This window comes from Hermetia illucens, chromosome 1, assembly GCF_905115235.1.
Source record: "Hermetia illucens chromosome 1, iHerIll2.2.curated.20191125, whole genome shotgun sequence".
Taxonomy (NCBI): domain Eukaryota; kingdom Metazoa; phylum Arthropoda; class Insecta; order Diptera; family Stratiomyidae; genus Hermetia; species Hermetia illucens.
The window spans coordinates 31569296-31583882 of NC_051849.1; the positions used below are offsets into that span (position 1 = coordinate 31569296).

At 42.0% G+C, this 14587-nt stretch overlaps 1 protein-coding gene across 1 annotated transcript in view; it reads left to right on the forward strand.

Moving 5' to 3' along the window:
• Positions 1 to 14587, forward strand: part of LOC119660014 (sodium-dependent dopamine transporter) — a 56569-nt gene that overhangs the window by 33763 nt on the left and 8219 nt on the right. The window contains 3 exon segments of the mRNA XM_038068396.1: positions 7736 to 7870; positions 7942 to 8096; positions 8169 to 8317. Of these exon segments, the coding sequence (XP_037924324.1) occupies positions 7736 to 7870; positions 7942 to 8096; positions 8169 to 8317 (439 nt within the window).

Consider the following 14587-nt stretch of genomic DNA (forward strand, 5'->3'; position numbering starts at 1 on the left):
ATATTAAGTTGGAATCAGTGCTCGCCTTGGTTGTAGCAGTTCTACTTGGCAGTATTGCCCAATAATGACCATCATACACTGAACAGGCTCATAGTCGATTATTACTCTGGTTTGACTCAGGTACTTATTCCAACATCCAGCCATGGTAGAATTCATTAATATTCTAACTACTAAGTCACCCGGAAATAAGTCAAGTTTGGCCATAGTTATATCTTAAAAAACTGACGGAGCTTCTCTCCTTATGCGGTAACGCAGTTGGATTTATTTAACGACGCAACTGAAAATTGGCCCAAAATTAACGAGGATAAACTAAAAGTAATAACACAAATTAGATGAAAGATTCGAAGGGATTATTTGAGACAAATATAAGGGAGAGGAAGTCTCAGAATTGAACCGTTGCGAAGAAGAAAAAGGACGTGGAGTGTGGAATAGTTCAGAGACTAGTATTTAAGCTATGGCTTGACGAAAATTTATATCGTTTTCTGAGTTACTTGTTTTCAATTCTTTAAGCTTTAGATTCCAATGGTTCGATGTAAGCTAGAGAAGCAAAATACCCAAGAAAGCTAAACGGTTTCAAAAAATGCTGAATAGACATGCACACATACTATATCTTCTAACATATCTGTTTTCTTTCATTCATCATTTCCATTCATTTCACTCATATACGTATGCCTCAATTGCAGCCAATTGTATATCAATGAAGGCCTAGACCCCACCGGAATCCTTTTGAAAACTTATAGAACTTATCCGAGGCGGATGATGGTGTGAAAACTTTTCTCGTTTCCTTTGTCTCGTTCGGGGAAGACAATTCACTTATGAATAGGAAATAGGCTTTCACCATTGTGACATTTTTGATCTTTGGTCATTTGAAAGAAATCTGTGCAGTTGACATTTGAAGGAAGATGTTCCTACAAGCGTTTTATTAAAGCATTTATTTCAGATGGTCGTGCATCAGTTAAATTCGAATAGCGAGAAAAAATGGTTCCTAGGATAATAGCCTACAGAAAGGTCATTGTAGGTGTCTACGCATAAGATATATTAAATCAAACCCCGCGGATAGAGCAAGAATTGTAAAAGAAATTTTCAAAGTGTCTAGATATTTTTTACTGAATATTGAAACCTTGAGGACGGTATTTGAAAACCGCGTGAAAACTCATACTCTATTATTACCCAATTTTTCACCGCACATGCAATAGGAAATTTGGAGGATTTCCCAAGTCCTTTGTTACAAATGACATGATACGAAGGGAAAGCATCTAGCTGCTCCATTTTTGTCTCTTGTAATTTAGTTAAGCTATTTTGTAAGAATCACTCTGTGCCAGCGGAAAATAATTATGCAGGCGCAACTGAATAGAAAATTATAGAGCCAAGGCAAGGAATTATATGTTAAATATGGATTGAATTTCTGGAATGGTTTTATCGTTGGAACTTGTATATTGTCTGTGATTATAAAAAAAACATGTGTTCCAATAGATACTATTATGCATTGAGGAATGCTTAGAAGCAAACGAGGAGTGAACTTTTTGATTAAATGGGAACTAGTGATTTCGATACATTTAGTGACAATGCCTGAAATTTAATAGCCGCGTCCGTGTTCATGAATATAATGAGCATATGTACATACAAGTAATATTTGTTTTTCAGGTTTAATTTCAGGGGAACGTTCCGAATTATTATTGGCAGGCATTGTAATTTGAAAAGTGCCCAATTGCCGATTCGACTAATCACAGACGGAACTGGGTCATTTGAATATACTTTTTGTCGCTCCACGCTGATTTTCTTAATTTCCATGGGACGAATGGCATTAATCGCCCTGGTAAAGATAGCATTTTCTGTTCCTTTCGAAACTTTTGTTGCCGCTTTATCAGCCTTTTTATTGGATGCATCTAAGGGGTTTAGTGGGTTGAATTCTTCTTTGCTCATCATCTCGCTCCCATTTTCAGAGTTCTGGCATAATCGAGGCATAAGGGTTACTCTCCTTCTTTTGTTCAGTCACTTCCATTTCGTCAAGGTCGGGATCAAAGTCCAAATTTGCATGAATGTCAAGAACTGAATCGCAACTTTTAAAATCGGGAAGACTAGGCTTCTTGTGCTCTTGATTTAGGGGCTGCGTTTTCTGATTCCACCTGTATCGGCCATACAATTCTGGTAATTATATTTAATTTCTTCATCTTGACGAATATCCCTGCACAATTCAAGCAATTCGCTTTCATGCTGCAACTGTTGTTTAGATTTTCTTCCATTCTTTTTTCCGTAGGGGGTTGAACAACTGCTCATCTGGTAAAGCATCGCGGTGCTCATCTTGCAATCGAAGTTTAGGCTGTGGCTGAGGTTATGGTTCAATCGATTCAAAACTTTTCTCCTCTTTGTTTTCTCGTTTCTCTTCCTTGTTGATAGTATCGCATTCTTTGTCTTTTTCCTTATTGCGTTTCCTCCCCCGCTGCTTCCGTTCCTTTTTGTCCTTCTTGTTCTTTTTACGATCTGCACCCTTGTCTTGCTTTTTCTTACGCTTCTTTCCTTCCTTCGTTTGTCTTCTTATCCTTCTTTTCATCGTCTGACGAATCTCGCTTCTTTTCTCGAGACATCTCTTGCTCATTCTCATGTTCACGCTTCTTTTCCTTCTTACGTTCCTTTTCGTCCCGTGATGCTCGTTTTAATTACCTTTCATGTTGCTTTCTGTCTTGCTCCCTTTCCTGATCTTCACGACCACGCTTTTCACCATGTTCGATTTTATCGCGTTCTCGATCATGAACTTGACGATCATGATTGCTGTGACAACGTTCCTTGCTTCCATGATCCCGATCCTTAGTGGGCAAATCTTCGGGAATTCTTTCCAATCGATTCGGATGTCTGTTTGGGCACTTTGCTGACTAGCTCACCAAGATCGTCTTATGATCTCGACCTTCATGATGGCATCGCCACCATCTCCTTCTCATTCCATTCTCCCCATGGAACTCCTATAAAATATTGCGTCGCGGGGCTGGATCAGCTTCTAACTACGCCTCGTTATGGTTCTCTCCCTTCCTAGTTTTCGTCGAAGCTTTTCCTGTCTAAGCTGGTGGTGAATAGCGTGTAGTTCCTTTACAACCTGGTTCAAAGCATCCGTTGACTCCACAATATTTTCGGGTGTTAAGCGTCTGTATGTAATCGCTTCCATTCTTGTTGGGTGCGCGGTAGACCTGGGTGGAATCAAATATGACATGCTCCGCATTCTCAGCCACGTTACCACATCTTGGGCAGCATGGTGACTCCTCGTTACCAAATAGATGTTAATAAGCAAGAATTGCGTTAACTCGTAGTTTAATTACCCATAGCAACGTTCAAACCATATCCGAATAGCTGGAATGATGCGGTATGTCCAACGACCAGTTTGTGACTCGTCCCATCTCTTTTGCCACTCTTCGATAGATTCCCACAATGCCAGCTGCCGTCGAAATACGCTAGACTCCCCGGCTACAGATATTTGGTTGTAAAGTCGTCGGCCTTCATTGGCCAACATGTCCATGGGGAGCATCCCTTCTAGTACATATGCTGGTTCTCCTGATTTTGTCCGATACGCACTGCACGCCCGGAGTGCGTTTAGCCGATACGTTATTCCCAATTTTCTGCAGTTTACTTTGTTATCCAGAATAGTTGCCCAAACCGGAGTTCCGTAGAGTAGCATGGAGCTGACTATTCCAGAAAGCAGAAGACGTCGACTTTGTATTGGCCCACCAATGTGCGGTAGTATCCCAGAGATCGTTGCAGCGATGGAAGACGCTTTAGTTGCGGCGCACTCAATATGTCTTTTAAAGTTGAGCCTTCTGTCAATCATTACTCCCAAATATTTGAGCGATGGTTGGGAGTAAATTGGTTGTTCGCCAACTTTGATTTTCACGGTTGTGTTCTTTCTTCACTTTGCTGATGAGAACTACTTCTGTTTTATGTTCAGCATGTGCAAGGCCGGAAATTCTCAACCAGAAATTAATCTCCCATATTGCTTCATTTGCGCGGCATTTTTCTTCTTGAATTGCAGCCTGAACCAAACCAGTCACCATGCAAGTTGCGTCGACAGTTGATTTCGCCTCACGAAATCCGAATTGGTTGTCGGATAGGCTTGCTTCCTTTTCCGCAACAGCGAGCAGTCTGTTGTATATTACTCCCTCAAATAGTTTACCACTGGTATTGACCAGACATATCGGTCTATATGAGGAGGGGTCACTCAATGGTTTACCTATCTTCGAAATCAGTATGAGCTCTTGTAGCTTCCATTGCCCGGGGAATTATCTTTCCCTAAGGCATGCCGTGGAAACTTGGGCAAACATACTTGGCGCAATCCTGGCGGCTACTTTCAGGGCTATATTAGAGGTTGTGGATAAAATCCGGCTCAATAGGTAACGGTGGGCGGGTCACTTAATCCGTATGGATGAGGATGATCCCACCCGGAAAGTCTATAAGGGCAATATCTATGGTAGAAAAAGAAGACGAGGCAGACCCTGCCTAAGATGGAGCGATGGCGTAAGTTAGGACGCCGGACAGCTTTTAGGGATATCGAATTAGTGGACCTCGGTGCAAAACCGGGATTTCTGGAGTTTGTTATTAAGACAGGCCTAGACCGGATACCGGTTGTTGCGCCACTAATGATGGTACTTAGAAATTCCATCCGGCCCTGGAGACTTTTTTTCGGTCAGTTTTTTTGCCGCGTCTATGACCTCCTCATTTACTACTACTGGAACTTTGTCGGGATTTAAATGTGTTGCTGGAAGACTTGTATAGTTCACATCCGGGTGCTCACTATATTTTGCAACAACTCTAGAGAAGTAATCGGTGGGGAGCGCTTGCCTTTTAGTGATGACATCACTAACCTGTATGCGCCACCCCATCGGTCAGAGTTAGCTTCAGTACATATCCGCTTGAAATGTCCGGATAGCTACTTGCAATTTTTCCTCACATTTTGGTATTGCAGGTCGGTTTCTTCTGCGCTGGGAGCATCCCCTATATTTGAGGCACTTTTTTCGGCATTCCTAAATTTCTGAATTCCACCAGGAGCAATGTATCTTCCAGGAGTACGTCCTTGAACATTTCTGGGTCTCTGATTAGAGTATTGCTGGCGAAGGTGAGGTTAACCGCCGATTGAAATTCTGCGCTCCGAAAAGTGCTGGCTCCCTCAGAGTTGGCAAGTACTACGTTCAAGCGCGAGAATGTCCCCAGCAATATTTGTCCTCTTGCGTTGGTTTTTCTGCTACTTCATTCTTCTGCCCATGCGTTGAAGTCGCCGGCTATTTCTTTGGGATTTTGGCGACTTGCATTAGTTAGATAGTTTCTCCAGCAATGACGTGAATTCCTCTAATATGTGGTTCGATACTGCGTAACAGTTATAGATGTATATCTCTCCTATCTTGGCACGTGGCAAACCGTCCTCTGGATGTCTGTCACACGGACTTTTCTCTAAAACAGCTAAATCGGTACGAACGAAATTGAGTGGATATATGGGAACTATGAAATCCCACGCATACATTGAGTGACATAAATTTACGTGCAGCTTAAAGGGCGACCCATACATGTAAACAGGGATGTAGATTTTTTTTCATCGAATATAGTCATGTGAGATACCAAACGAAAGGTCACAATTAGTAATTTCCGAATCTGAGATTAGCGTTGACGTGTATTGCAAAGTGCAGGAGTAAGGAGTTAACATGTACACACTTAAAGTGAGACAGGATTCATTTTCGGAAACTATCCAACCCAAAAATTAAAAAAAAAAAATCTTGAAGTTACGCTTAGATGCTAACTAGCCCTCTAAATATGTCGCATTCCGATATCTGTTCAATCATCAATCATCTTGCAATTGACGCCAAAGTTATAACAGTTCAAAATTAGCTTCTAAACCCATGCAAATAAGATGCAGACGTCATAATTAACGAGAATAATTGATATTTGCGTGAAATATTAAAGTCGCATTTATAAAGAATCTATTATACTTCTCCCCAGCCCCTTTTAAGCTGCTGCTCTTCACCGAAAAGTTAATCAAATCTGGCAGCCGTTGAGTTTCTTCTCCAAGCAGCTGAATCCCGCTCAACGGAACTATAGCACCTACGATCGTGAGTTACTCGACGTACACCTCGCAAATAAATAATTGCGGTATTCCCTTGAAGGCAGGCCGTTCACATTAGTCACGGACCATAAGCCAATTACTTTTGCTTTGAAGTAAAAGCCCGACAAAGCGTCCCCTCGCCAACTTCGGCACTTAAGTTTTATCAGCAAGTTCACTTCAGACATTCAGAGGTAAAGATCCCCGACACCGTCTCGATTTTCCGGCAATCGCCGAGGCGCAGAAGCACAACGCAGTTCTTCAAGCTTGAGGACCAATTTCAAATACACATTTAGGTAGCATCCAGTATATACTGCGAGATGCAGGCCATACATTCCGGCCGACATCCGAAAGGAAATATGTCATGCCATTCGCTATCTGGCGCACCCAGGCATTTAGATGACGAATCGGTTAGTCATCATCATCATCATCAACGGCGCAACAACCGATTATCCGGTCTAGCCCTGCCTTAATAAGGAACTCCAGACATCCCGGTTTTGCGCCGAGGTCCACTAATTCGATATCCCTAAAAGCTGTCTGGCGTCCTGACCTACGCCATCGCTCCATCTTAGGCAGGGTCTGCCTCGTCTTCTTTTTCTACCATAGATATTGCCCTTATAGACTTTCCGGGCTGGATCATCCTCATCCATACGGATTAAGTGACCCGCCCACCGTAACCTATTGAGCCGGATTTTATCCACAACCGGATTTCTTCATTGCGTAGGCTACGGAATCGTCCATCCTCATGTAGGGGGCCAAAAATTCTTCGGAGGATTCTTCTCTCGAACGGTCTCAAAGTTGTATTCTTCTATCCTTCTTCTTCCTGTTTGACCAGTGCGGTTTGATGTTGTTGGTTGGTTCGTCTCGGTTTGATGTTGTTGGTTTGTTCGTCTATCAATTAGTCACTACGAAGTATTTCTGGCCGCCCATGAATATGGACATTAATTCTTGTGACAGACAGTGCGTCGCATGCCAAAAGTGGAAAACTGCAAAGCATGCGAGGAAAGAGATAGGAGGTATCCTTCGGTCCACCAAGCGTTTCCACACAAGTCACCTCGACATCATTGGCCCTTTGAGAGACTCGCACGGTTTCAGGTATTGCCTCACAGTCATCGATAGGTGCACGCGGTGGCCTGAGGAGATAACTATGAAAGCAATTTCTGCACAATCTTGTGCAGAGGCCCTTTGTCGAGAATGGATTTCATGATTTGGTGTACAGTGTGAAATCCTCCCTTTTCTCAGAATTCGCAACCTCCTCAGTCATAACCGCCACCAGACAATCGCGTACCACTCGCAATCGAATGGGAATGGGGAATAGGACGCTGAAGGCTACTATAATGGTCCAAGACGATCCTTCTTGGTCGCAGGTAATACTACTCGTTCTTCTTGGCCAATTGCGAAGAATTTGGTGCAAGTCCCGCAGATCTGGTATATAGGGAGAACCTGAGACTCCCCAGTGACCCTGCTCTCGTCATCAGGTTGGGACTCAACGCTACCGGTCTGTTGTGGCTAATGTGCCCAGGGATATCGGATACTGTACGCATGTTCTACTAATAATTATAATTATAAGGTTATAAGATTATTTTCTGACTAAAATCAGAGTTATTTTATATGGATATGTATCTATTGTATTTTTCATGAATATTTGTCCTTTGTATATTTCAGGCGCTTTCTTGGTACCATACTGTGTAATGCTCCTAGTGGGTGGGATACCCCTTTTCTATATGGAGTTGGCCCTGGGTCAGCATAATCGAAAAGGTGCGATTACCTGTTGGGGCCGACTAGTGCCATTGTTCAAAGGTAAGAGTCCAACTTTTGTACTTTGCTTTTCCATAAATTTCCCTATTATCTCAATACAATTTTCACTTTAGGAATTGGTTATGCTGTTGTTCTTATTGCGTTCTATGTCGATTTTTATTACAATGTTATCATCGCGTGGTCACTGCGGTTCTTCTTTGCATCATTTACAAGCGTTCTGCCATGGACATCGTGCACTAACTCATGGAATACGGATGACTGCAAACCTGTAATTAGAAACCTGAAATAATTGGAAAAATCGATTTAAAATGTCTATTAAAACGATTATTATTTATTACAGTTTGGATTCCAGCATATCAATCAAAATGTAACGATTAGTAATGAAACCGGTTTGGCAGGGGTGAACTCAACAGTGACTACAACTTTATTATTAGACAACGAAACGATTTCTTCCATGAAATTTCAGTCGGCAGCTTTAGAATATTTTAAGTAATTATATTTTCATGCTTTAATTTTACACTATATAATAATCTAGGTTAATATTGGAAATTACCTACATTTACGTAGTGATTTATTCGGGAGTATTGATATTTTTTGATATGATCTGCTACGATTTATAGAATATGTATTGAGTTGACTACAGCGTTAGTGAAACTAAAGCAGTTCCCCGGATTGTTAAATTTTACTACGGTATAGAAGTTCTGCTTATAGATTACATTTGAATATCCAGTCGTTCGTTATGTCCTCCAATCGAATCCTGCCATCTATTTCATAGGTTAATCATCATCGTATTTGCAGTCTTCCTTTTGGAAGTCTTTGAGAACCTTCCTCCCGTCCATACATTTTACGTGACCGTAGTTTTTTCGACTAATATGAAGATGATAAACAACTCCATTTATAGTTTTTCCGACATTTGTCAAACTCATTGGTACTAATATCCACACAAGAACTCGTCGTTTAAAGCTTTTTACTGCCTCTATACTGACTTATTTCATAGCCTACGTCTCCCCACTAGAACACCCTAAAATTGCATGGCATAGAACAATGGAGGAGAAGGACAAGCTTCTCGGAAAATCGTAGAGGAAGCTGAAGCCTGTTTCCCAACACCGACGGCGGCAGCGACCAAGCCAATCCTCTCACGACATCTTGATATTCCCCTCAAACCGTAGATCATTCCAAACTTCAACGCAAAAATTAGCAAGGAGATGTCTCATTGCGGGTCTACATGGGGTCCTAGCTTCTGTGATGTAAAATGATGGTGATGGTGATGGTTACGAATTGATGTTCACATAATTTGCCTACAGCAGTAATTTGATAATCACATCCACATATTAAAAGCAAGTAATTTCGGGAGTAATATCCCGAATCGAGTCAAAACGGCATAACCAGCTATGTAGAACTGTCGAAGCAAAAAATCTTTTAAGCGCGAGCCTGCACGATCAAACTGTAAACAGGGACGAAAAAAATGCTGCAAAAATAATATAAACGGCAAATGAGACAAAGGTATTAAGTTAAGGAAAACCGCAGACAATATTTCGTTCCGAAAGAAAAACGGATACAACTAAACGATGAATTCCGCAAATTTAACGAATTAGAAATCAAAATTTAAGATTTGCCTATTTATGTCTTGAATTACATTCTATAAGGACGCATTAGAAAATCTCCCAGAAGACAAAGAGAACGAAAAGAGTATATGAGTTGACTACTTCTATAAGCTCCGCAGCACCCTTGCGCCCTTCCTTAATGGGTGACCTATCCGCTGCTATTTACTCTTTCTGATGAGTGATCTGAATGCCAAAGCGGGCTCTGACAACAATTTGTTAGGGCTTGTGATGGTGAAACACGGCCGTAGCCGCCATGGAAGGTTTGTGGATTTCTGCAGCCCGCTGGTGGCACATCCATTTTTATAGAACAGAGCTTGCCCTAAGGTCAGTTGAGTTTCAACTGACCGACACCATTTGAACAATCAGATCGAGCAAATTGCGGTCAGCAGTAGATTTATGAGTTGTCTCTTCGATGTGAGTAACATTGGCATCGGAACGTCATCGGCTTAGAAAGGTATCATCATCTGATGGTTGCTTACGTTCGCTTGCGTGTTGTGTCCGTCATTTCTCACAGAGTTGGAGTGCTGCGACCGCTTGTATGGTCCAGCTGTCGCTCGACAGCTATCTGGCTGATTGAATGGCAAATATACTGAGTAATTCACCTGATAATATCAATGAGCATTGGTCATCGGCCACATCTCAAAGGAACGTCTGCGAGTGATGATTGGCGTGCTCGAACTGCGATACCGAGCAAAACCCCGGAAAGTTCAGTGAAGTGTGTGCCGTGATAAAAGGAAATTTGCCATTGCGCTGGTTAGGCAAGCGAAAAATGCCGTAGATCGTAATGATTTCAAAACTGTCGCAATTCTTTCGGTGGTCCTCCGATGCTCGGATTCTGATCCACGATGACGAGCAATTGAAGAGGAAGTGGGAAGGACACTTCACCAGGATTCTTAACCGCATCACATCCGGTGAAATTTCGCCTCTTCCGGGTGAAATGGCTAGTCACCGTAACATGCGGATACGGACTACTCCGTCATATAGAAGAGAAATCTTCTCGGCTATCGATGCACTCAAATGGAGTTAAGCCGCTGGGCTTGACACTCACCCCCGCAGAGATATTCATCGCTGTTTCTGTAGTTTCTGCAGATCTACTACTTTTACTCATACGACAATCCTGGGAATCCGAGATCTTTTCCAAAGGGGCGAAGAAGGGGATGGTCGTTAAGACCTTTGGAGAGTGTTGCAATTGGAGGGATATTTGCGTGCTTTTTGCCATCGCAAAGATAATTGTTAATCCTGGAATGCATACAAAAACGCCTCGAAAGCTTGTGGTTCCTTCTGTAGTTCAAAAGTGATTGTCTGGTGGTTGCTGTACATGTGATATCACCTGCCAGGACATATCACGTGCTAGTGCAGGGCTGACAAAAGTGAGATCTACAATTGAACCAGTTCCTCCGTTCCGATAAGTGTTTACAATAATAATCTAATAAGCACCGCCCCCTTGCATTAGTTTTTTTGCTGCCCCACTCGATAGCACACGCATTAAAGTCATTGGCTATCACCATTGGACCTCGTCCCCTTGCGTCGTGAACAAGATCGTCTAACAGGTCTTCAAACTCAGGCAGTGTGAGGCTCGGTGGGGCGTAGCAGCTGTATACGAATATACCGCTTATTTTTGCCCACACAAAGCCACTAGCCGCATTACCCATGCTATATCGTATGACTTGACGACCGCACGCCCATATCGCCGCTCAACTAGTCGGATCTGTGATCCATACACCACCGGCAAGATTTCTGTACGGTTCACTAATGATAGCAATCTCCATCACGGATTGGTAAGTGGTCTGTGCAAGCAAATCTTGTGCGACCCTGCAATGATTGAGGTTTATTTGTATTAACCTCATTTTTTCACAACAGTTAATGTCTTCCTAAATTCCGGCCATTTACCACTTCCTGCTAAATGCCGGTTATCCCGTCGCTTCTTTCCTTCGCACAAAATGCATTTGGGGTCCCTATTGCACTCCTTGGCACTATATCCCATAGTCTCCACACATTAGGCGTATGAAGCGTCTCTTTAAAGGGATCTGTTTCCTTGGTTGACAAACAACCCATCCAATCCGAACCTTCCCCACAGCCAACATTTTTTGCGCTGACTCCACTGGCAGTCGCATTGTTGCCGTTTGAGTACCGCCATAAGCTTTTCTGAGGCTCACAATAGATTCTTCGCCGAATTCCTCCAACATGAATTGTTGCTTCTAGGCAGTGCAGATGTCTTCTCTGAATATTACCTCATCGCTGCTGCTGGTGTACCTCTTGATTAAATCCGATGGGTGTCGAAATCGCCTCTTCTGGCCAGCTATCTGCTTTTAGCCCATCATTCTTTGCCTTTTGCAATTGGTGTTCTTGGTAGAGTTGTGCTTCATTTGAACACCTCTTGCTCCAAATCTGAAACACTTGTAGCATTATATGCCACAGTGGCCATGTTGTCCATCACCGAGGCACTGCGGTCGAGGGATATCGACGGCCGGGAGTCCGCTTGCTCACTCCCAAAGGGTTCCGAGTCCCTGCACCCGTGCCCCTGCAATTCGTCCATGTTGGTTTTATTTTTTGAGTGTCCTTCCCATAGCCATTTTGGTCCACGCACCAGAGATAAGCAAACACTAGCCCATGCGCAGTCAGAAACGAAAATTGCATGAACACATATTTACACATCAATAGGTATGCCTCTATCGCGCCTGATGGGAGATCTGGCAACTCGTCACAAACAGTGTCCGTCTGTCTGTTTGTTTGACTGTCTGTCTGTCATACCCCATTTACTCTGAAATCGCTGAACGGAATGTCACGAAATTTGGTGAGAACATGTGGTTTGTGTGTCCCTTGTGCTGAGTTTGAAGGGAGCTCTCATGTATTTGAAAGGGAAGTGCAATTTTTTTTATCACAGGATATGGTCATGTAGGGTATGAAATGAAAACGCTCGATTAGTACTTTCCGAAACTGACCTCTTTTCTGATATTGGGTGAAACATAGGGGACATAGAGCTCCAATTGAAATCTTAAAAAAATGACGTTGATGCATATATATGAAATTTAGGCCTCAAAATACACCCCATTCCGATATCTGCACAAATAAAGTTAATAATAGTATATTATCATGTTTTCGAAACTTACAGGAAAACCCCCCTTAAGTTCATCCCAGAAATACAAAATTTGGCATCAGCATAGGCAATCTATCTATTATTAACATTTAAAGCTGTAGATGGTCATGGTATGGTTGTTTTGCATTTCAGGTAAATTTATTGCACCTTTCGACGTGTATGACGTCATCATCATATAAAGTAAACTTGTATGAACGGCGGGGTCTATTGGAAGGTTTTAGTTTTCCATTTCTGGCTTTTTAAGGTTTTGTGTAAAACAAAACCTTATTAAAATCGATTAAAATGTCTGTCTGTCTGTCTGTCACACGCATTTTTCTCCAAAACGGCTGAACCGATCCGAACGAAATTTGGTGGACAGATGGGAACTATGAAATCCCACGCATACAGCAAGTGGCATAAATTTAGGTGGAGTTTAAAGGGGGGCTCCCCATACATGCAAAGGGGCGATTCAAAAATTTTTTTCACCGGATATAGTTGTGTAGGGTATCAAATGAAAGGTCTCGATTTGTACTTTCCGAAACTGATATTAGTTTTGGCATAAATTGCAAAGTGCGTGTGTAAGGAGTCAAAATGTACGCACTTGAAGTGAGACAGGACTCATTTTCGGAAACTACCCAACCTAAAAATCCGAAAAAAATCAGGGTGGTGCGCCTAGATGAAATCTAGGCCTCAAAATATGTCCCATTCCGATATCTGCTCAAATAAACTTACTAATAGTATATTACTACTTTTTAGAAATTTACTGAAAAACCCCCTTTAAATTCATCCTAGGTCTTCCGAATTTTGTACCAGCATAGGGGACAATATTTCGTATATATGTGCTAAATTTCATGGAAATCAGGCAATTAACGCCAAAGTTATAGCAGTTCAAACTTAGCAATTTCGCCGAGTTTACTGCTTTCAAAGCCATGCAAATCAGATGCTGACGTCATAATTACCCGGAATAATTGACATTCGCGTGGAATATTAAAGTCACGTTTATGAAGAATCTATTTATCTGCAGCCCTTTTTAAGGTTTTTTGTAAAACACTTATGTGAAATCTAATCTCCGAGAGATGTCCCATTCCGGTATCTGCTCAAAAAATTTACTAATAGTATATTATCAACTTTTAGAAATTGACTAAAAAACTTCCCTTAAGTTCATCCTAAGCGTACTAAATTTTTCACCGACATAGAGGACAGCTTCGTGGATACACATGCCAAGTTTCACGAAAATCCAACTATTATTGGGAAAGTTATAGCAGTTCAAACTTATCAATTTCGTGCTAATTAACAACATCCTAAGCCATACAAATAAGATGCTTACCTCATAATTAACGAGAATAATTGAAATTCGAGTGAAATATTAAAATTCCATTCAAGAAGAACCTAATTCTCCCTAGCCCTTTTTTATATTTGATGTTGGTTAAATTGTTTTCATTCGCTAATAATATTAACCTGAGTGCGTGAAGCGTATGAGGTTGACCATTATCAACACAGGGCTTTCCATCAAATGATTTATTTAAGTCGCTTTCTAGAAAATAGAGGGCAATGGAGTTTTTAGCTATATTACACGGAGCTGTCGTGCACTCGTCGCTCCTCACATCTTTTCCTTTTTCTTCACCCTTCAGTTCAGAAGCGGGGTCGGCTCGTGGTGATCGGTTTCGTCATTTTATTTTATCAAATGCCTGATCAGAATGTAATCGCGAGACCTTTAAATCCCCATCCAGCGTATCAAGCCACCATTGTTTTGGCCGGCTTTTTGGTTGCTTACCATTGCTTTCGATGTTCTGATCAATACTGGTTGTTGAATTCTCGTTGGCGTGAATTACGTGACCACACCATCGAAAACGCCTCTCTTGCAGTTTTTCCACGATCGATGCAAACCCATATCGATCGCGGATATTCTCATTTCAGACGTAATCAAAACGTGTCACGCCACCAGTGCAATGCAACATCTTCGTCCCCATTACCGCAAGACACCATTCATTGCCATTTATAGTCGGCCAACACTCAGAACTATAGAGAGTGGCAGACGGACGACATTGCAGTAAATTTTAGATTTGGGACGTGCGCTGA